Below are 21,239 nucleotides of genomic sequence, written 5' to 3' on the forward strand. Positions count from 1 at the left end.
CGGACGTGGGCGTGGGGCCTGGGAGAGACAGCTAGGGGTCAAGCCAGCAGCCTGCTGGCTGAGCTGGGGATGTCTGGGCATCCCTGGAGGCAGCCGCCGCCTGCTCTGCAGGACCATCCCCTCACTTCCTGCTGGGCGTCCAGGCCGGCTTAGCCCTCTCCCATGATCCTCCGGGCCTGCCTCCCCTGCCAGCGCATCTCTGAACCAAACAGCCCATTAACAGTCTAGTGCTTGCTCCCAGGAACTCCAACGGAGCTGGACGGCCTCTCAGGCTCCTGCAACCTGTGCGGTGGCTGTTAGGGTCCCAGCCCTGCCACCAAGTGGCCAGGAGCTCTGCCCAGCTGGGAGGGACGTGGCAGGGCCACTCAAGGGTTCTCAGTCTCTCTGGGTTTCCTAAGACTCCATCCTGAATCCACACCTAGGACTTTTCACCACAGTCATAGCTGCCCGAGCCAATTTTCTCATGAGTGTTCTTTTAAAATGACTTCCTTTTTAAACTGAAATTCAGGGTCACCTGGGTGGCTCAGTGGGTTAAGCCTCTGCCTTCAGCTCAGGTCATGATCTCAGGGTCCTGGGATCGAGCTCCACATCAGGCTCTCTGTTCCATGGGGAGCCTGCTTCCCCCTCTCTCTGCCTGCCTCTCTGCCTACTTGTGATCTCTCTCTGTGTCAAATAAATTTTTTTTAATTGTATCTTTAAAAAATAAATAAATAAACTGAAATTCATTTCCAAGGCAACTAAACGGAAAGCCAGGGTTGCTTGCCCTAAGTTCAAACAAATCCAGTGAAATCAAGTCAACTTAAAGTCCGTAGCGCTGTCTGCTCAGGGGCCCAGAGCTTGAGGCTTCTCTCTCTATGGGGAAAGGCAGAGCCCCGAGTGTCTCAGGGCGTCAAAGGGTAGCACCCAGAAGAGCCTCTGTCTGTAACCAGACTCGGAATGGAGAAGAAAACGACTTTCTCTCCCCAGGGTTTAAGGTGAGTTCACACTGCCTCGAACGGGCACTGTCTATAGCACATCCAGACTGTGGCCACTACCCCTTTCCTTCAGAGTCCTATCCCCGTGGAGGGTTCCCAGCTGTGACCTTGGGTGGGTCACTCAGCTTCTCTGTGCTCAGTTTCCCATCTGCAAAATAAAGTTGATAACGGCGCCTACCTCACTGGGGCGTTGTGAAGATTAAAGCAGGGAGTAGACAGGACCTTCGGGGAGAAAGTCTGACCCAGTGGCTGTTAAAGACGGAAGCCCGCTGTGGTAGAGAAGGGACAAATGACGGGCAGGGAGGGGAAGGGACAGCAGGAAGGGGAAGGCTCCTGGGAGCCTCTGGGCTCTCAGCCCCTCTCAGCTCCAGCCAGGCTCACTTGCAGACTCCCCTGCATGTGCTTTGCCTCCTGTCCTTCGTCCCCCAACCCCCTGAGCCCCTCCCTGCTCTGCCCAGGCTGCTTGACTGACTTCTCTCACCAACCCTGTGAGACAGCTCATTCATCAGGCCTAGCTCACAGAAGGGGGCACTGAGGCCCAGAAAGGAGACATAATTCCTCTGTCTCTGTGTGCAGCACACAGAGGGCAGGAGGAAGACGCAGGGGATTCTGGGATCCCCCACCCCCATCTAGCCTCAGCCCCCACCCTCCACGCATTATCTCTGGGCCGCAGTAGCTGAGCCTCCCAGTATCTCTCCGATCCCCCAAATTTCCGGTTCCCCAAAGACAACTCAGGATGTGGGGAGGGAGGGGCAGGGAGAGGAGGAGAGAGACAGAGAGCAGGAGAGAGATCACAGAGAGAGACAGCCACAGAGAGATGAGAGAGACAGAGACACAGAGATGGGAGACAGAGAGCTGCACAGAGACAGAGAGACAGGGCAGAGAGACAGAGGAGAGACAGTGCTTCCAAGACGGATGAGCAACAGAGGGAAGAAGGCAGAGATGGCAGGAATGCAGGTGGATAGAGAGAGCTAGAAAGGGGAGGGGGTGCCCCAGAGATGCAGACCCAAAGAGGAGATATGAGGGGAGGCCAAGAGCCTGAGGCTGAGGCAAAACTGAAAGTGGCAAGTGGGAGAGGGAGTCGGTGGGTGTTGGGGTGGAAGGTACGAGGTGTTGGGGGGGCATCCGGAAACAGAAAGGAAACTGGTGAGTGTGGGAGCCAGGTGGGAGAGGGTGAGGAAACCTCGGAGGCCCGCTCAGGTGCACAGGGAGGAAGCCTGGGACAGGGACCCAAACATGCAGGCCAGAGAGCCCCCAGGGAAGGAGACCAGAGGCCCCACTTCCCCTTCTTTCTTGGAACCCAGATGCCTCAAGCGTCCACCCACTGGGCTCATGAAACCCTGTGTCCTCAAGAAAAGGGACTGTGTTCAGACCCAGCCCCTGCAGCCCCAGAGCCAGCAGCCCCTGGAGCTGTCCGGCTGGGTGTGCTCTGAGTGGACCCGGCTGCCCACCCTGCTCAGGGGCAGAGGGGGACTAATGCCTGCGGGTGGACCTGGTGGGCACAGAGGAGGCAGTTGGGAGCAGGGGTAGCCTGGCTGCTAAGGGAGGGAGCGCTAGCACCCTGCTTGTTCCAGCCACCTACCCCCTGTAAGCCTCAGCTTCCTCATCTGTCCAAGGGTGATAAGGAGAAGAACGCACTCAGGGTCACAGCGAGGACCAAACATATGAGAGATGTGTGGCACTGCGTGGGATATGTAAGTGTCTGAAGGTGGGTCTGTTGAAGGTCGATGCTCTCAGCATCCTGTCTAGATGAGTCAGGGCCCTTTCATTTGCAAATGACAGAAACCCAGCCAGAGCTGAGCCAAGTGAACGAAGACTGTTAATAAACTCAAGTAACTAAACACTTCTTGGGTGAATCCAGCTTCAGGCACAGATGGATCCAGGATCTCAACCCCCCATTCCCAAGAATCTTTCTCCCTGATGTGGCACTGCTCACCCTTCTGTTGCCTTCTCCCTCGGGTGCCTTTCTCATGCATCTGGCAGCTCCAGGCTCATGTCTTCCCTGTTGACTGGTTCCAGAAGACAGAGAGAGAGAGAGAGAGCGTGTGCACGTGCGCGCCTTTTTCCCCAGAGTTCTAGCAAACGTCCCTGTGCAGGGCACAATTTACTCTCTGTGGAATTTCTCTTTTAGCTTGCCTCTTTGTTTTCTCCTTTGCACTAACTTTTAACCAGAACTTGGCCTTCCTTCCCCCACCCCAAAGTGGACTTTGGGGTTTGGGTTTGGGATTCTGTAAATAATTTTGGAATGTGCTGTGTGACCTCAAGCAAATCACTTAACCTCCCTGAACCTGTTTTCTTTCCTGCAAGAAGGGCTCCTCTAACCTTATATAGACGAGCGTGTGGTGAGACTCACTGAAACGATGAGTGTGGCACATAGTAATGTGGAACAGGGCATCTCAGGCTGTCTCCTTTCTACCAGCAATAGCCCCTAAGTTTGGGAGACTTCCCATCTCCAGTCCCTCAGAATTGGGGGTGGAGCTTATGACACAAGCCTAAGTCAGTCAGCACATGGCATTCTGGGCCAGCGACTGGTTCAGGAAGTCACATCCCCCAAGTTAGGGCAGCTAGAGTAGTGTAGGGCTTGTGATGGAGATGCTCAGATATCTTGCGCCATCCCCCATGCTGGGAACCCAGGAGCGCATGGTCTCCAGAGCTGCTAGAACTGTGACTGCAGGAGGGGCACCTACAAATGGAGGCATTTGAGAAAGGAGGGCTGAAGCGAAACTAGAAGGTGGTGATAATATTTAGGCCTCTGACTCCAGTCACATCTGATCGTTTCCAACCTTCTCAGCAACCAGAGATCCCTTCTTTCTACTTCCAGGGATGCCTTTGGGGGCTATGGACCTCAGAATGAGAAGGGTTTATGACTGAGGTCCAACAGCCTCAAAGGTCCCCAGAGTTCAGAAATCTAGTGGCAGAGTCGCAACTAAAACGAAGTCTCCTTCCTTGTATTCCAGGGTGCTTGCCACCAAACGTAGTCCTCTGTCTGGAACCATGGCTCATCAGCTCCGAGACTAAGAAAACTGAGTAAATAAAGCAAAAGTAAGGAAAACCTGGAGAGATTTTCCTGAGGGGATTGAGGCAGGAGGAAAATGGGATGTGGGGCACGAGGAAGGGATGCCTGGGACAGATGGGGCACACGCCTTAAAGTGTCTTCCTGGGTGTCTCAGGGGCAGTTAGAAGAGGTGGAGGATGAGGAAAAACGTGAGTCTGGAGTTTTCTCACATGGGTTGCTGGGCGTTCATCGTTAGACCAGGGTGGCCTGATTGTGGTTGTGATTTGGTGGAAATGATAGCAGCCGTGGTTATGTCAGAAATCTCTCTCCTGCAACTGACAGAGAGTCTGGCTCAAGTTAGCCTAAGCACCCCCCCCCCCCCCCCCCCCCCCAAAAAAGCCAATTGGTTCTTTAAGAAGTAATAATGGCTTCAGGAACACTGATCTGGGTGCTCGGATAGACTATCAGAACCCAACTTTTCTATTTCCATTTCTGTCCTCTGCTTGCCTCTGCGGTGCCTTTATTCACAGGAAGACTCTCTCCAAGCAGAAACGTGCAACCCGTGCAAGCGAGTGCCTCTCCCTGGAGGCGCACATGCCCAGTGCGCAAAGAGCTTCTCTTTGCCAGGAGTTCCACCCAAAGTCTCAGGAACGTGTCTCATTGGCCTGAGTTGGGTCACATGTTCCAGTATCAACCAATCACTGGGCCAGGGGGTGGGAGATGACAATTGGCCATTGCACCCTGGGTCCCCGCAGAGCCGCAGGAATATTTCCGTAGCAAATCCGATGGTGCCTCAGCATTGGAAGAAGAAGGATTGGATGGATGGATGGATGCTTGAAAAGGGAAAACAAAAAATGTCCTCCATAGGTGTTATAAGGTGGTCTGCAGATTGCTAATAACTTTTTTCCCCCCTGAAGTAAATAAGTTCGGGAAATACCAGATTAGGCGAAGATAAACATTATTTTATCCCAGGATCTCTCTTGAGCCATTACCTTCCTACTGCACATTTCGTCTCTGCAAGGCGGAACGAGAGAACGCTGCTTTTCCCAGGCTCTCTCAACCACAGAATTCTTTCTTGAGAAGCTTCCCCCAGGACGCAGGGGCCACAAGATGCCTTTTGGGAAGCGCAACACCGAATACCACAAAGAACCCAAGAAGTCACGGTCAGTGTGTCCTCCCATTTTGTGGCGTGCTGGCCCGAGTGGCTGCTGCCGGCGTCTGCCTCCCCCGACTTGAGGCTTGCTTTGGCCACCGGAAGCCAGAAGTTATGGAGAATTCGATGGGGACTACAGGGCGGAGACACAGAAGTAGCCACGCTCCCCCCGGGAGGACGGCATTGCACACAACCCCTGCTAGTGTTTTGGGACCACCTCCCAAATAAACCACTTGCACTAAGACTCTCACCTCAAGGACTGCCTCTGAGAAAACCCAAATCGAAAGAGCTATTGCCTAGCCATGGCTTTTAGAAGCACCAGATGTCTCCTCCAGCAGAACACTCCAGCAGAAGCACCAGTTCTCCTCAGAGAACACTCTCTCTTCTCACTACATCGACCTTTCCTCCGACAACTACAGACTCTGAGGGAAAAAAAAAAAAATCTATTTCTGCTACCCAGCTTCCAGGGGAAGCTTGGAGGGATTCTTTCCACAGGCCACCTCAGTGGGCTCAGATACCCCAACCCCAGCCCCACAGACCTCATTACATTGACTTGGTCTGTCCTGCTTGGCTCATCGACTGGAGGAAGCAGAGCCACGTGTTCTTGCTGGCCCAAGAAGCAAAAATGGGAAGCTGCTCCTGCTTCAGGGAATGCTGCTACCCCCAATCTACCAAGGAAAGAAGTACCACAGTCACCTTGGACTTCCCCAGGCTTCACAACACAGGGCTATCACCATGCCCCTTGCTTCGTCCTCCCAAGCATCTCCTTCTTTTTTTTTTTTTTTAAAGATTTTATTCATTTATTTGTCAGAGAGAGAGAGGGAGAGAGAGCGAGCACAGGCAGACAGAGGCAGAGGGAGAAGCAGGCTCCCTGACGAGCAAGGAGCCCGATGTGGGACTCGATCCCAGGACGCTGGGATCATGACCTGAGCCGAAGGCAGCTGCTTAACCAACTGAGCCACCCAGGCGTCCCCCAAGCATCTCCTTCTACCACCTCTCTCTGTTGTTCCTCCTTCATTAGCTAGCCCACCACCGCCTTTCAAGTGGATACTCCCAACAGCCTCCTCTCTGCTCCCACCTCAGGCCCTTTGCATATGCTGCTTCTGAGGCTGGAACACCATATGCAACTCACCTGCTTGGAGCAGACAGATCCATGACTCTTAAGCCTGTTTATGGTCTCTTAAAACTGCCCCAACCCCCACCCCCTCTACCACCACCCATTCCTTCCTTGGGCCTCGGCCTCTCTTATTATGAAATCACTCAGCTATGCAAACACTTAAGAGAATCATTTATCAAACTCTTGTGAACCCAGCCCTGCTTAACAGTAAGACAGTACACTTATCACCGGGGCCTTCCTGAGATCCTTCCCAACCACTGCCCACACTCTGCCGCAGGGGTGCCTCTACCCTGAACTTGGTACTCCTCGTTCCTTTGCCTACCTTGTGTTCGCGTGTATCCCCGAACCATATAGACCTATTTTCATGCTTTCAACTTTACATAAATAAAACACCTTGCTTTGCTTTTCTCACTCCATATTCTCTCAGTGACGTTAATCCTCCCTGATAGGAGCTGCCCCAGTGGGCTCATTTTTACCTGCTGGGAGCATTTACCCACAGTGTGACGGGGCTACAAGAGCTCGACCCACTCTCCCCGTGATGGCCTCCATCTGCCATCACCATTACCATCGCCAGGCTGCCCCCACCTCTGGTATCCGCCCTCTTAGCCTGAGGGCTGTTTGCTCAGGATTTTTACCCAGGAATTTGCTAGGTAAAGGGACACACCATCTTCAGCCTTACTGATGTTGCTAGATTGTTCACCAAGGTGTTTATACCAACATACCTTTTTGATAAAGCTTCCTCAGCCCAGGCACAAAGGTGCCTCTTTCCTTGTCTGTTTCCTCCAAATAAACTCTGCCTGTTGATGTCTAGCCTATCAGGGCTCTCCTCGGGCCTCCCCTCCCCCACTTCTCCAAGCGGGCCTCTTACAAGCCTCCCTTGGACAGCAGCCAGCACTTTGGACAACAGCCAGAGCAAGGACGTTGGCAGCAGGAACTCCAGAGGCCAACAGCTGTGGATAGAATCCCTGGTTTGCCACTTCGGCTGTGTGGCTTTGGGCAAATCAATTCTCCTCTCTGGGCTTGGTTCCTCAACTGCGAATGGCTATACCCCCAGTAAACCAGCCACAGGGGAATGGCAGTGATTAAATGAGATAAGCGTGGAAACATGGCAGGTGCTTGAAGATAAATTGTTACTATTGCCTTTGAAGCCCACAGAGGACGCCGAGAACTGTATGCATCTCTCTGGGCTACTTTGTCATATGCAAGAGAAACCCCAAGTCAAGCTGGTTGAAGACAATTGGGAATTTATTGGCCCACATAACTGGGAAGCTGGAGGGGGGCATCTTGCTTCAGGTATTACTGGATCCAGGAATTTGGACGCCAGCAGGAAGCTGGTCCTATCCATTTCTGGGCCAGTCTGTCCTTCACATCACCTTCCTTCTCAGGCGGCTCTCCAAGTAGGGGCTCTTGGAACGTGTTCTTCCAGTTTACCAATTGCCATGAATAAGAACAGCTTCGCCTTCCAGATTCTTCCTGCTGGCATCCCAGGGCCAGTCCCCAGTGGCCCAGGTTGGGTTTCATGCCCAGACCAGATCCAGTCACAGTGACCGAGTCAGCCACCAGAAGCTGCTCAAAGTGTGGTTCTCGGAACGGGGCTGTGAGAAGCCCTCGGTAGCTTCTTTGAAATGCACTGTCAGGCCCGGACCTACTCACTCGGAATCTGCATTTTGGCCTGACCTCCAAGGGAATCATCTGCACACCAAGGTCCAAAAAGGCTGCTCGGCACGTTACCTTTCAGCTGCCCCGGGGTCTAGTCCACCCATTGCTTTAAAGATGGATAAACAGGGGGCCGAGGGGAAGTGGTCTTGCTCTAGGCGTCCGCTTCGCACCCAGGGCGCCCCCAGGCCCTGCCCTCCCATCATCCCGGCCATCATCTGCCGCATCCATGGACTGTCTCATGGGGGCATGCATCAGAGCCCAGAAGTGGCAGCCTGGGTCAGACTTGCCTCGCGCCAACATGCCAGAGCCATGTCTCTGCCAACATTCGGTGGATCCCAGGACTGGGTCAGGACCGTCCAGAGCATGGCAGCCCCAGGGTGGGGGGGATGGAGACCCTCCCCCAAGAGGCACACACGGGCTTGTGCACACACACACACACACACACTCCCACATGGCCCCCTCACGCGGACTCCCACCCACTGGGCCCCCTAAACTCAAGAGCGCTACAGACCACATCAGCCTTTATTCTCCTGCAGAATAGAGCCGGGGCCGGGATAGTTCATTCTCAGGCTACATCAGAAGGTGCAGTGCTGGGGGCACACAGGCTATACCCCAAAGTGACAATAAGTTAGGGGGGAGACTCTCAGACTGATCTCAGGCTGGCATCAGGGTGGGGTGCCATGTAGGGCCCCCATCCAGAGCCCTGCCGGCCGCCCAGCTCAGTGGGGGTGGGGGGCTCCCGGCGAGGCTGGTTCCAGGTCGGGCTTGGCCTCATGCTGAAACAACAAGGCAGGAGGAGGGAAGGGTTGCAAAGTCAGGAGGTCAGCGGAGGTCAGAGGGGTCCCTGAAGGAGTCTGAGCATGGGGGGGGGGGGGGGGGGGGGGGGTGGGGCCTCTCACCAGACCCTCAGTTAAGGCCCTGCAGATTCTCATAATCTGGAGCTCCCTCTTCCTCTTCGTCGTCCTCATCCTCCACCTTCTGGGAGCTCAGAACAGCTGGGAGGGGTCGGAGGGAGGTCTTTAGCTCGCAGACCTCCCTGTCCCCCCTTCCCCAGGTGGGCTCCCTGAGCTTCAGCCGCCCCCTCCATTCTCACCCCTCCCCAGCCCCACACACACCAGGTTCGGTCCTAGCCATGGGCGGCAGCTCCTGGGACACGTTCACATACTCCCGGCTCCCATCTGCAAGGGGCAGAGCAGAAGGGGGGGATGGCCACGTGGAGGGTGAGTGAGTAGGACACTCAGAAAGAGGGCCACGGCGGGGTGAAGGACGGGAAGGGGACCCCCGTGGGCACCAGCCACTCACCCAGAGACGCGTCTGCACTCTCCTCGCTCTCAGGAACATTCACATAATCCTCCCCGGACTCCACTGCAGGAGAAGCAGGGCCCCCCGGGCACGGTCACACAGAGCCCTGCGCACAGACTCCCCACAGCATCCCAGCTGGCCAGCCCCAGACCCCTACCCACTGATTCCAGAGGCTGCCTCACTGCCAGCCCTGGGCTGGGGGGGCCCACAGAGGCCCTGGTGACAGCGAGAAGTAGGGCAACCTGGCCAGAGATGATGAGAGGGAGTGGAACCAAGGGAGCAGACAGACGGCAGACCCTGGCATGTCCCCCAGGCTGGGGACAGGGACAGAGAGCCTACACTCTGGGTGCACACAACACTCAGGACCATGCTGAGTCCGAAGTATTGTTCTCCATGGGTCCCATCAGCCAGACCTGCCTGACCCCCCACTCTCATCTCAATGCCTTCCAGCACCTGTCACCATTGGCGCCATCTTGTCCTTTTATGCGGACTCGTTTCTCCATGAGGCCGTGGACTAGGCGGGCTTTGGAGCCAGCGGTTCAAACCCAGCTCTGGCACTAACAGTCATGTAATCTCACATGAGGTACCTAATCTCTCTGGGTCTTGGGGTTTTCATCAGTAAAAGAGGCTGAGCAACGGCACCCGCCTCCCAGGGCTGTCATGAGAACTAAAGCAGAGAATATCAAAATGAGGCCTGTCCTCCAACAAGTGTGTCCGGTAAATAAAGAATCCCTCCTGTCGCACAGCTGGGACAACGAGGCACAAGAGGGGAAGAGCTGGGCTCAACAGCACCCAGGAATCATGAGGTTTAATAAGCTAACGCACAAAACACTCTTAGGAGGGCAGGCAGTAGGCCCCGAGCTAACTCTCACCCTGACATGAGAGGTTTCCAGTAAGTACGGGGCGGGGGGCGGGTGATGATGAACCTCTGAATGACAAGAAGAGCTAGCACAGATGGCGAGCTGGCCAGAGAATGAGGACAGTGACAGAAAACCAGACATGGAAGGCAGCCCCTAACAGGCAGCATGAGACCAACACAAAGGGAGAAAAGCAGCTCAAAGGAAACCGAAATGATGCCGGAAACAGAAGAAAACTTCCCAACCACCCCCCCGACCCCCAGCAGACCAGCTCTAGTCAATATCCTTAGAGACTTACAAGATGACATGGCCTCCGTGAAACAAGACGGGAGACTATGGGGAAGGAATGCCAGGGACCAAGAAAGAGATTCCAGGCGGGAGAGACAAGAGAAGAGTCTAAGAGGCGCGAACTCTAAGAGACCACGTAGACGATAGAAGGGGAAGACAACCAAATAGGAAAGATGACAGGAAAAGGAAGGAAATCAGAGGATCAGTGCAGAAGCCCATCCTGAGGGACAGGGTGTAGAAAGAGAGAAAAGAGAACGTGGAGGGGCGGCGAGCGTCAGAGAAATCATGGGAGAGGGAAGCGCCGGGGGGGCCACAGCCCAGAGAGTCAGGAGGGCCAACTCACTGGAGAAGGCGCTGTCTCGGAGGCCGGGGTTGCTGGGCACAGGAGCTGGTGGGACAGCGGTGCTGGTGGCCGGTGTGCTGTCGGGAAGCACCTCCCTGAGGGGAAGTCAGGGGAGGGGGGAGGCGGATGAGCGAGGACCCCCAGGGCCACGGCCCCCAACCCCCCACCTGGCCACTCACAAGTAGCCTTCATTGGGATAGTCCTCCTCCTCGTCCTCGTCGTCGTCCTCACAGACGGGTGCTGGGTTAGTGACACAGCGATCAGCAGGGCCCAGGCTGGGCACCAGCCTCCCTGCGAGCAGGGCACCCGGGGCCCCAGACGTACCCTCGTTCTCATAGCTTGCCACACTGTTGGCTTTGGAGAGAGAGCAAGAGGGAAGCTGAGTTGGCTCAGATGGGCTCTCTCCTCTGCCCAGCCCCAGCCCTAGCCCTCTGGGCCCGAGCCTCACACTTACCACCATCTGAGTCCTGCCGGGAAGACGGCATGCGGGGCGGCTGTGGGGACCTCCTGAGAGTCAAAGGTCAGAGGTCATGCTGGGATGGGGCTCTGGGGGGCAAGAGGGGTTGTAACCGGGAAAGGGACCCCCCCCACCCCACCCCAGTCTAGAGGTGAGGGGAGTAGAGGGAGGATTCAGAAGGGAGGATGCTACTTACGGGATAGGGAGCAGGTCCGGCTGGCTCAGGGGTGGATAGGAGGTCACAGGCCCATAGGAGGCAGCTGATGGCCAGGGCACGACTGTGGCTGAGGACACATGGGACCAAGCTCAAGGAATGAGTCTGGAATCTTGTCCCTGTCCTCATGGAGTCCTTGGTGGACAGACTCACCCCGGGACCCCTCCCATGCCCCGGACAGGCCCGATGACACCCCTCTCCTTCCCCGTCCCCAGCTCCGGTCAAGGCCATGTGGGCAGCCACTAGGACCTGAATAAAGGCACACGCTCTCTCACATGCCAGGGGACCCTGTCCCCTATGCCCGAGGGAAGGGGACCCCCCAGGTACTCACGAGGTCGTTTGAGCACGATGCTACTTGGGGTCAGGCTGGCAGGAGAGACAGGGCTTGGTCAGGGGCAGGAGAGGCCACCACTCCCATCCCCAAGGCCACACAGGGTAGGGAGGGGCCATAAGGACCCCATGGGCAACTCACCTGTCAGAGGCCGCAGTGTCATAAGAGCCTGGGGAAGAGAAGTCAGTGAGACAGGAAGAGGGGGGACGGGGGGGGGGACTAAAGCAGGGCAGAAGAAGGGAGGGTTAGGGTGGCATGAGGGGCCAAGGAGGGCCGAGGATCCCTGCAGGGGCATCACCGGGTGGCCCCCACTCACCTGGCAGCTCCCGGCAGCGCACGCACAGGGCCACGGCCAGGAGAGGCAGCAAGACGAGGCCCAGCACGTAGGGGATGAGGACCACGGCCTCCATCTGCAGCAGACGTCGCGCACTAGGCCCGGCTGCCCGCCGCACACCCTCGAGGGCTGAGCTGCCGCAGGGTGAGGGCTGGGCCGGTAGGGGTGCGGGAGCTGAGTGGGCACCAGCCTGGAAGCCTGAGCGTCAGCAGCTGTGCCTTCCTTGGGCCCGTCGCTGGGCCCCCTCCCCTTGTTCGGCGGCGTGGGGGGCGTCAGCACTGGCTGGGGGAAGCCCCGTGATCCCCAGGCCCTCCAGCCAGGCTTTGGGCCGGAGTGTGGGGCGCCGGTCCCCCTGCGCAGCCGCTGCGCCCCAGCCCTACCTGCCGCTCGGCCAGGCGTCGGCTTCTCTCAGCGCCTGCCCGCCTGCGGCAGGAAGCTGTGGTGAGCCCCGAGTGAGGGCAGGAAATCATCGGGCTCAGCCTGGCTGCACCCGCCCCCTTCCCACCCCCACCCAGCCAGTGGGGAGGGGGAGGAAGAGGCCTGGAGAGCCACCCCTCCACCCCGGAGCCCTCAAGAGGGGTCTGCTGGCCTCTGGGACAAGGAGCAGCAACTCCTACCAGAAGGGCAAGACACTTACAGGTCAGCCAAGAGCCACAGCCGCCGTAGCTAAGGCTGCAGGGGGCAGCCGGGAGGGAGGCCCTGCCTCTGGGAGTTCTGAGGGGCCCGGGGCAATGCCCACCCCACCTTGCCCTGGTTGGCCTGCCAGGAGGGGCGGGCTCTCGGGGAACCATGGGCGTGACTCACGGTCACACAGAGCTAGCTCACTCCATACCCTTGTTCACCCAGCCCAGGAGGGCAGGGATTAGCCCAAGGTCCCACCGGAGCAACCCCATGGCCGCCGGAGTCTTGGAGCTAGAGAGGGGGCATCCCCTGCCGTCTAGCAGTCAGAGGTAACACCCAGGGAGATTCAGGCAGGCACTCGGGGTCTGGATACAAATTTTATTCAGTTACAAATAGCACCAAGCCCCTGGGGCCGCTCCTAGGGAGGGGAACCCCCCCCTCCCGGACCCGCCACCCCTGGCCCTTGGCTGTTGCCGGTGTAGTGTGTGGGAGCTGGAACGTGGCCCAAGGCCACTCTTAGAAGCTGGGCCGGACCGAAGGTTTGGGCCCGGGCTCCTTCCAGGTGGGCCTGGGCCAGCTGTGGTAGGTATGCAGGCGGCGAGCCACAGCCCCTCAGATGAGCACACTGGACACGGGGACCCGGGTGGAGCGGCCTCGCTGGGGTACCACAATGCGGTCGTCTGTGGGCCCTGTCTCACGCAGCAGACCTGCAGGGGGCAGGTGGTGGTCAGAGCCAGGGCTGGATTGACAGAAAGACGCAAAGCCAGGGAGGGGGACCAAGAGGCAGTGGAAAGTAGACGGGGCAGCAGAGCTGTGGGCACCGTGGGACGTCAGCTTGGTGGACAGGGAGACCCAAAGCCGAACAGGGGGAAGGGTCGTGGGCTGAGAGAAGCTGGGGACACGGGCCGGGACAGACAGATGGACGAGCAGGTAGCATCGTGAAGCTGGGCGAGGCGCCATGGGTGGACAAAGGGAAGCCCCCACTGACCCTGCACGTGCAGCTGGGCCCGCCGGCGGTCCCCCTCGATGAAGATGGCCGTGCCCAGGAAGGCGGCCCCACCCAGAGCCCCAACGAAGGCGCAGAGCATAAGCGAGAACTGCAGGGCCCGGAACTCGGACAAGAAGGAGGGCGGCCAGCTCCGGCGGAGGCGGTCGGAGATCTGCAGGGAGATGAGAAAAGGAAAGCCAGGAGTGTTGGTCCTGGAGAGGGAGCCCCGAACTCCAGAAGAACAAAGTAGTCGGGGCCAGCAGAGAGGGGTGGTCTGGAAGACCAGGGAAAGCCCCGTGGCCTCACTGTGGAACGGGAACGTGCAAAGACGAAATGCCACCCGCCTGGCTGACGGTCCAAGATGAGGGGGGGTCTGGCACAGGGCACAGACACTTCACTGGGCTCAGCCGTTTGAAGTCAGCCCCAGCTTAGGCCGACAGCCAGTGCCAGAAACACGGGATCCCCTGAACCCCACCCCAGGCGCAGCCGAGAGGCAGTGCTCACCAGGCCAATGAGGTAGGGGCTCCCGGCATCACCCAGCAGGTGGGACAGCACAATCTGGAAGGCCTCGGCAGTGGAACGTCGTGTGGGAATCACCACGTACTGGGGGAGGAGGGGCAGAGGGCAAGGACACAGCCAAGGCTCAGCCCAGGCTGAGCCCAGAAGGAACCCCAGCTCAGGGGTGTGAGTGGGCTATAGGCTCAGACTACAGGCCCATCTGGGGCTGACTCTGAAGTCGGTCTGGGTTTGAGTTTTGAAAAAGGGGTAAAAGCTATAATGAAGGCAGGTGAGGCCTCCTGCCCCCCCGCTCCTTGCTCCCGTCAGCCTCTGGGCTAACCCTGCAGTGACCCACCTACTCACCAACAGAATGTCAGCTACAATGGCCCAGTTCATGGACAGCAGTGTCTCTCCAATAAAGATGAAAATCTGGGGGGTTGGAGGGGGAGACCGGGGAGGGGGGGAAGGGGAGTTGTCTCATCACAAGAAGCGCCAACATCCGGAGGGTATACTGTGTACAGACCCACCTGTGGACTCATTTAATTTAATCCTCAGAACAGCCCTGTGAGACAAAGCTATTATTCCTACTTGACAGATGATGAAACTGAGCACAGAGAGGTGAACTCGCTTGCCAATGTCACACAGCTGGGAAGAGCCAGAGCTGAGATTCGAAACCAGGCATTCTGGTTCAAGCTGTCTTCAAACCACTACACTGGGTGACCCCCGTCCCGCCCCCTGTGCACCCCGGTCCCGCCCCAGTGCACCCCAGACCAAGAACACCCCCTTTGATGGCTGCTGGCTACTCACATAGGTGGCCACGATGCTACCACGGGCACAGGCAAGGGACAAGAAGAGGAAGGGCGCGGAGCCCAAGAGGCCAGCAGCGCAGACCAGTGGGTCAGCCCGGGGGTTGGAACGGCGGAGGCGGCGGCTGGTCTCCACACCCAGGCCCACACCCAGGACCCCGGTCAGGCAGGTGATGAGCCCAAAGATGAGGCTGGGGGCAGGAGGAGGGGCATGGGGGCCAGTCCTCCTTGCCTCACTCCCATGGCCTGGAGAAGAAGATGGTCCCTCCCAGCCGCCCACACAACTCAGGTCCATCCAGGACCCCATGGGTCGTAAAGCTACAACGAGAGGATGATATCAGCCCATCGCCTATTTCCCAGCCCAGGAAAGTGCACTGGGAGAGGAAGTAGCCTGAGTCTGAATCAGTGACTCTCTCCACTCCATCCCCTGCTACCTGCAGGCCACCTAGCATCACCCCCATCTGGTACCTGTCAGAGGAAGAGCAGGAGTCTCCAGGAAGGCAGGGCGGGGTCTCCCCCAAGACCACACGGGAACGCAGCAAGAACGCAGGAGCCCAAAGAGCCAGGGAGCCCGTGACAAAGGCCACAGCAGTGAAGCCAAGGGAAGAGAGGATGAAACTAGGACTGCAGACATTTGGGAGGAAGGAAGTCAGGCTCCACTGAGGTGTCAGGGCTCTCTCCCTCCCTGGCTTATTTTAGTAAGGTCAGGACGCTGGGTAGGGAAGCGGTCTTGGCTTCCAGATCTGGGCCTGTAATTCAAACAGCTGCCACAAGGGGGCAGCGGTGACTGAATGCTTGGCCCTGAGGGCCGGCCAGCCAGGCAGAAAACAGACCACACTCATGGAAATCTCAAGCTGGACAGCAGCCCTCCTGCCCCGGGGAACTCAGATGTTGAGCTAGAATGGAACTAAACTCACTTTCTTGCCAGAGCCCTCAGATCTGCCCACCAGGAGGTGGGGTTGAGGGGTGGGGAGTCCGAGTGGCGCTCCACAGCTCCCCTTGGTGGCTCCCGTACTACCAGGAACAGCAGCAGAACAGCCACCACCCCTAGACCTGGAGTCACCTGGGGAAAGAGTAGGCTTCAGGATGGGCACAGACAGGGACACACTGAACCCCTGGGGCCAGGAGGAAGTGAGGTGTACAAAGACAATTCGGGCCCCAAGGCCTCAAACCCCCAGCAGCTGTCTGCTCACAGGCAAGCTCTGAGCCTGCATTCCGAGGGAGAGGCAAATGCCACCAAGGGCCCCTGTTTCCGCAAGCCTAACTGCTCCCTCTTTGGTAACGGCACCCTAATTTCCTTTTGGGAAGCTACTCCCCCCCACTTCTCTTAATCCATGTGGTTCAAACAGGGCGGGGCTCATAACCCAGACTGGGCCGACAAGAGTCATGTTAACCTCCCTGGCCTCCGTGATTGATTCAATGGCAGGCACGTGACCCACGTTCATCTAATCAGACACCATCCAGGACTATTGCTCAAGGATCCAGGGTGCCGAAGTTTCTAAACAGGAAGATAAACGCGTGGAGCTTTCACTGGCTTGAGAAGGACACTGACACAGAGGAAAGTAAAGCGGAGAAAAAGGACGGCTGAATTCCTGGGACGAAGGGGGAGTCCTGGATCCAGCGTCACCAGAAGCTCACCCTGGGACTCTCCATTACAAAAGCCACAGGCTTTTGTCTTCCGGGGCGCCTGTCGCCGGCAACTAAGAGTTCTGTTTAGCAGGTGGCTTCGTGGTGAGGGCAGCCAGGCTCCCTACACAGGCTTGGCAGAGTGACCACTGCCTTAAAGGTGAGGGCGTGGGGAGGATGGTGTCTGAAGGTAGGAAAGGGAGAATCCATGAGAACATTGCTGACCTTCCCCCAGGCTGTGTCCACACTCACCCGCAGAGCCCAGTGCCAGTCCCCGGCCACATCCTTCACTTTGGAGCCTGCAATGTAACCCAGACCACTGGGGAAAGGGGACGGGAGACAAGAGGGGACGGCCGGTCAGTCCGGCCCCAGGCCAGGTCCTTCTGCCTCCCGTGCCCATCCCCCCACGGGACCCCCACCAGCCCTGAGCCCCACTCACCTGCCCACCGGGATGGCAAAATAGAACACGCTGAGCATCCGACTCCGCTGGTCTGCCACGAAGAGGTCAGCGATGAGGGTGGGCGCAATGGTGGAGTAACTGGCTTCCCCAACCCCCACCAGGCCCCGGGTCAGGAGGAGCAGCCAGAATCGCTGGGAAACGAAACATGGGGGAGGTGGCACCCCAACCTGCAGCCAGCCTCCCTCCCCAGCCAGCTCTGGAGAGGTGAGGCATGGATGGCGGGAGAGGCCTGAATTTGACAGACCTGAGCTTGAATCCTGGCTCCACTACTTCCTAGCTGTGACTTTGGGAAAGCAACTTAACCTCTCTGAGCCTCAGACTCCTCATCTGCAAAAGGGGGAAAATAATAGCTTGCTCACGTAACTATCACCAGGATTGGACAATGTAAGTTCTATTTAGTACGTTGCGCCTGGCAGGGGTAAGATAAATCTTGACTTTTACCACCCAAGACACCTCCCTGGTGAGTAAGGGTCTCAGGCAGAGGTTTATTTGTCCACCAAAGACACCTGAGGTTAAGGACAGGGTAGGATCTGGCCAAGGAGAGTACATAGTGCCTGGTACATAGTGTCCTTAACTTGGGGCTAAGGACAGACTTCCAGGGCAGAGAGTGAGAACAGACAGAGGGGCTTTCAAAGGAGCAAAGAAGCAACAGCCAGGGAGGCAGGAGGAAAACCGGGAAGACTGGCATCACTGAAGTCAGAAGAGAGTTTCTGGAAGGAAGTGGGTCAGTGGAGCCAGAGGCTCCTGGGGGATCTAGCAAGAGCAGGATTAGGAAGTAGGGGCCACATTTAGCAACCAAAAGGTCACTGTTGACTTTGGCAATGGAGTGGTGGGAGCAGGCTGGCAGGCAGGGTTCCATGGTGAGTGGGAGGAGAGGAAGTGCCAGCAAAGTGAGAGCCTCTCCCTGACTGCTCCTTCACCCAGATGGCAGCTGGGTCAAGGGGGCCTTGTGGGAAGTCTGATGAGGAAGGAGAAGAGAGAGAACAGACAGTCCAGGTGAGGTCTTTCCCGTGCTGCAGAACTGGAGTGCTGAGGTGTGGTGTGGAAGGAGTCAATAATGGTCGGGGGAAAGAGGGTGATGGACAGAAGAATGTTCTAAAAGAACAAAGGAGAGGATGGGGTAGGCAGATTAACTCAGGCAAGCAGGGGATATACTATGGCATGGACCCAGGGAAGAGCAGAAGTTTCCCAGGCCCAGTCTGCAATGACTCCCAAGAGCAGCAGCCAAGACTGATGGGTAGTTGGGGGCGGGGGGGGGGGGGGGGGAGCCGGAAGTAGGAGCCAGCATGGGGCCTCACCTCTCTGGGGATGAAGGACGACCCCAGTGTCACCAGGGACCAGAAGGCAATGCCCCCGCACATCAGATACTTCCGATTGTACCTGTCACCCAGGTAGCCAAACACAGGTGCCAACACCATGTAACTGGAGATGAACACTGAGGGGAAGCAGAGAGTCACAGCCCGGCCCCAGGACCCCTCGCCCACCCTGACCCCAGCTCAGGGAGGCCAGAGGGGCCAGGATTAACTCCCAACCCTAATACAACCAGAGCTCTGGCCAGAGAAATCCAGCCGCATCTTTCAAACCTTCCATTGTGGAATGAATGGCCCAGCGGACCCATCACTTCCTCCCATCCAGCCAAGAGCAAAATCCAGACTCTGTACCCTGGCTTGCCCACCAGGCACTATCTTATCTAGCCCCTCCCTACCTCTCCGACCTTGTGCTCCTCCACTCTCCCTTCTCTGCATCCCAAAGGCCCCACTGCCAAGCCCAATATCATCCTAGGACTTCTGACGCCCACTGTTCGTCCCCAATGGGGACATTTCTCCTCTCACCTGAGCATCACAGAATCTTCAGCTTGGAAACCGTCCCAGGCCCCACGTGTTCAATCTCTCTTTATCACAATTACCCGGTTCTCTTTTACAAAATACTCCTACCGAAAATTATCTCATTCTTAGTTTAGGTTAAGGATTGGTGCCATCATTCCCAGTACAATGCCAGCTCCATAAGACAAGGGCCTTGCCGGTATTGGCCGTGGCTGTATCGCCCCCACATACAAACAGGTGCTTGGTAAACATGTGTTGAATGAAAAAAGTGAATGGCGCTGACAAAGACTTGTTTCTCCTCTAACGCAACACCTTCTGAAAGCTTTGCAGACCTTGACCTGTAGGACGTTCTCATTCCTCTAGACTGCCTTGAATACCTCTTGGTGTTTTTTCTGGCCTGGGGCAGAGTAAAGAACCCTTCAAGATCTCTCAAATTCCTCTCCTCTTGCTTGTTGTGTGATTCCAGGCAAGCCTGAACTCTTCTCTAAGCCTCAGTTTCTCTATAAAAATGTAGACAGTACTACCTACATTGTCTGTAAAGTAATAATAACACCAACTCTTCAGCTGATGGGAGCATTAGATGGGCGTAAAAGGTCCTGGCCAAGTTATGTGCATGTTATCACCTCTTCCAGGGCAAGTGCTCAGAAATGTCCAAGAAACAAATGAAGGAAAAAAGGAAGGAAAAGAGAATTTGGCCTCGGTTTTGCCTCTTCCATAAATCCCAAGGTTCTGAACAAATAAAACTCAACTCTCCCCACTCCAGAACCCCCTTCTTCCATTACTTATTGGGGGCCTACCAGGCTCTGGACACTGTACCACACATTTTATAAGAATTAACTTGCATATAATCCTCACATCAGCCCTATGAGGTGCTCTGGGTTACGACTAGTTCCACCTCCCCCACAAGAAAAGTGAGCCTTAGAGAGATTGAGGGCCTTGCCTGACATCATACTGAGTAAGTGGAAAGCTGAGATTTAAACCCAGGTCTGTCTTGACCATTACACTCAACTGACTGCCATTTAAAATGTGGTATCCTAACTAAACTGAGGACAGCCCAAAGCAGAATAACGGCCATCTTTCCCCCTCCACTAAGTCTGACCGCTCTACCTCTATTAATGAGGCCACAGGCATACCGGCTCATAACCCCATTTGGGGGAGAAAAGGAAGAAAAGCTACTGTACCCGAAAGGGAACTCCACTCACCGGTCTGGATGAGGCCAGAGCTGCTGTCTCCGATGCTGAAGAACTGCTCAATGTCTGGAAGGACGCCTGGGAAGAAGACTCGGAATGGGCTCGGCGAGGCAGCCGTACCTCCAGGACCTCCCCACTCCCTTCCCCTAGTCTGACGTCCTCCCAGAAGTCAGTACCAGCCACGGTGAAGCGGTCCATGTAGTTGAGAAGGTTGATGTAGCACAGCACTGCCACTATGAGAGCCGAACGACCCGGAGACAAGCCGGTGATGCGCTGCAGCCCCTCCCGGTCCGGGACCTCGGGATCCTCGGACTTGGAGTTCCCCAGGGACCCCGGTAACCCCGGGGTGCCAGGCGCCGGCCCGTCGTCCGTGTCATCCGCCTGGCTGAGGAAGGGCGCGGTGTCGGACCCGGACATGGTCCCCGGGGGCCTCGCCCGCCCGCGCTCCGGTCCTACCGACGATCCCACCTGCGAGGGGAGGAGGCTGGAGAAAGGGGGGTGGAGGGAAGCCCGGCGAGGGAGGTGCGCCCAGACACCCGCAGGCGCTTGCCCGGAAGCACGGAGCACGGCTGGGATGGAACCCGGGCCCTGCCCGTCATGCCTCCCCGTCCCGGCAAACACAGCGCGCGGCGAGTGACGCCGGGGACAGAGCGGGGTGGGAGGGCTGACCCCCAACCCTTGCCCAGGAGGACGCCTCCCCTCACACCGGGTAGGCACCCACTGCAGTCACTGTCGCTCAGCCCCGGCGCTGCACCACGGCCGCCGCCATGTTGCCCTGGAGCCGGTCATGTGACGCTGCAGCCGCGGAGGCCGACAGCCCCTGGAGCAAGCCCTGGACACGTGACCGCCACCCGCCTACGGAGGCGCCGCGCCGCCGGCTCCCCCGTCACGTGACCACCGGCCGGTCGCCTGGGCAACCGGGGCGGGTCCCAGCGGTGCCTGCTACGCCTGCGTTCCGGCTGGGAGTCGCGCGAAACCCGTGAAGTTACCCAACCCTCGGAATGTCCGCTCGCTTATCTGCAGCTCCCTTGGGGCACGCTTCTTATCAAAGAGATCAAACGAGATAATGGTATCGGAAAAGGTTCTGGAAGTAGTTTATCTCCAGAAACTGCACGATCTGTTCTCGCTCTTGGCAGTGACCCTTCCTCCATGTCCGGTTCGGGCTTCAAACACGCTCAGGACGCGTTGAATGGATGAAAGCTG

General features: G+C 57.3%; 2 protein-coding genes across 6 annotated transcripts; both read right to left on the reverse strand.

Annotated features, from left to right (window-relative positions):
* Nucleotides 1–8,402: 8,402 nt before the first annotated feature.
* Nucleotides 8,403–12,471, reverse strand: LOC111162219 (linker for activation of T-cells). 3 transcript variants are annotated; one of them, XM_022526464.1, is made up of 12 exons: nucleotides 12,007–12,471; nucleotides 11,832–11,859; nucleotides 11,691–11,725; nucleotides 11,342–11,429; nucleotides 11,143–11,195; nucleotides 11,013–11,042; nucleotides 10,868–10,928; nucleotides 10,689–10,783; nucleotides 9,201–9,263; nucleotides 9,014–9,076; nucleotides 8,798–8,893; nucleotides 8,403–8,674 (listed from the first exon to the last, which is right to left on the reverse strand). In XM_022526464.1, exons 1-11 carry the CDS (start codon nucleotides 12,098–12,100, stop codon nucleotides 8,805–8,807), a joined length of 699 nt encoding a protein of 232 aa, XP_022382172.1. In that variant the 5' UTR covers nucleotides 12,101–12,471; the 3' UTR covers nucleotides 8,403–8,674; nucleotides 8,798–8,804. The 3 variants fall into 3 exon arrangements, with proteins under 3 accessions (XP_022382172.1, XP_022382171.1, XP_022382173.1); XM_022526463.1 differs by having other exon boundaries at nucleotides 10,868–11,042; XM_022526465.1 differs by lacking the exons at nucleotides 8,403–8,674; nucleotides 8,798–8,893 and having other exon boundaries at nucleotides 9,201–9,306; nucleotides 10,868–11,042.
* A 531-nt stretch (nucleotides 12,472–13,002) lies between these two features.
* On the reverse strand, nucleotides 13,003–20,567 carry LOC111162218 (sphingolipid transporter 1 (putative)). Of its 3 annotated transcripts, XM_022526459.1 has the most exons (12): nucleotides 20,213–20,567; nucleotides 20,049–20,114; nucleotides 18,322–18,458; nucleotides 17,003–17,154; nucleotides 16,816–16,882; nucleotides 15,855–16,000; nucleotides 15,406–15,561; nucleotides 14,939–15,128; nucleotides 14,495–14,560; nucleotides 14,138–14,236; nucleotides 13,634–13,805; nucleotides 13,003–13,352 (listed from the first exon to the last, which is right to left on the reverse strand). In XM_022526459.1, the coding sequence occupies exons 1-12, from the start codon at nucleotides 20,451–20,453 to the stop codon at nucleotides 13,258–13,260; spliced, it is 1,587 nt and encodes a 528-aa protein (XP_022382167.1). In that variant the 5' UTR covers nucleotides 20,454–20,567; the 3' UTR covers nucleotides 13,003–13,257. The 3 variants fall into 3 exon arrangements, with proteins under 3 accessions (XP_022382167.1, XP_022382168.1, XP_022382170.1); XM_022526460.1 differs by lacking the exon at nucleotides 15,406–15,561; XM_022526462.1 differs by lacking the exons at nucleotides 15,406–15,561; nucleotides 20,049–20,114.
* Between the last annotated feature and the right edge of the window lie 672 nt (nucleotides 20,568–21,239).

This window comes from Enhydra lutris, unplaced genomic scaffold (genome assembly GCF_002288905.1).
Source record: "Enhydra lutris kenyoni isolate GAN:26980312 unplaced genomic scaffold, ASM228890v2 scaffoldscaffold90, whole genome shotgun sequence".
Taxonomy (NCBI): Eukaryota; Metazoa; Chordata; class Mammalia; order Carnivora; family Mustelidae; genus Enhydra; species Enhydra lutris.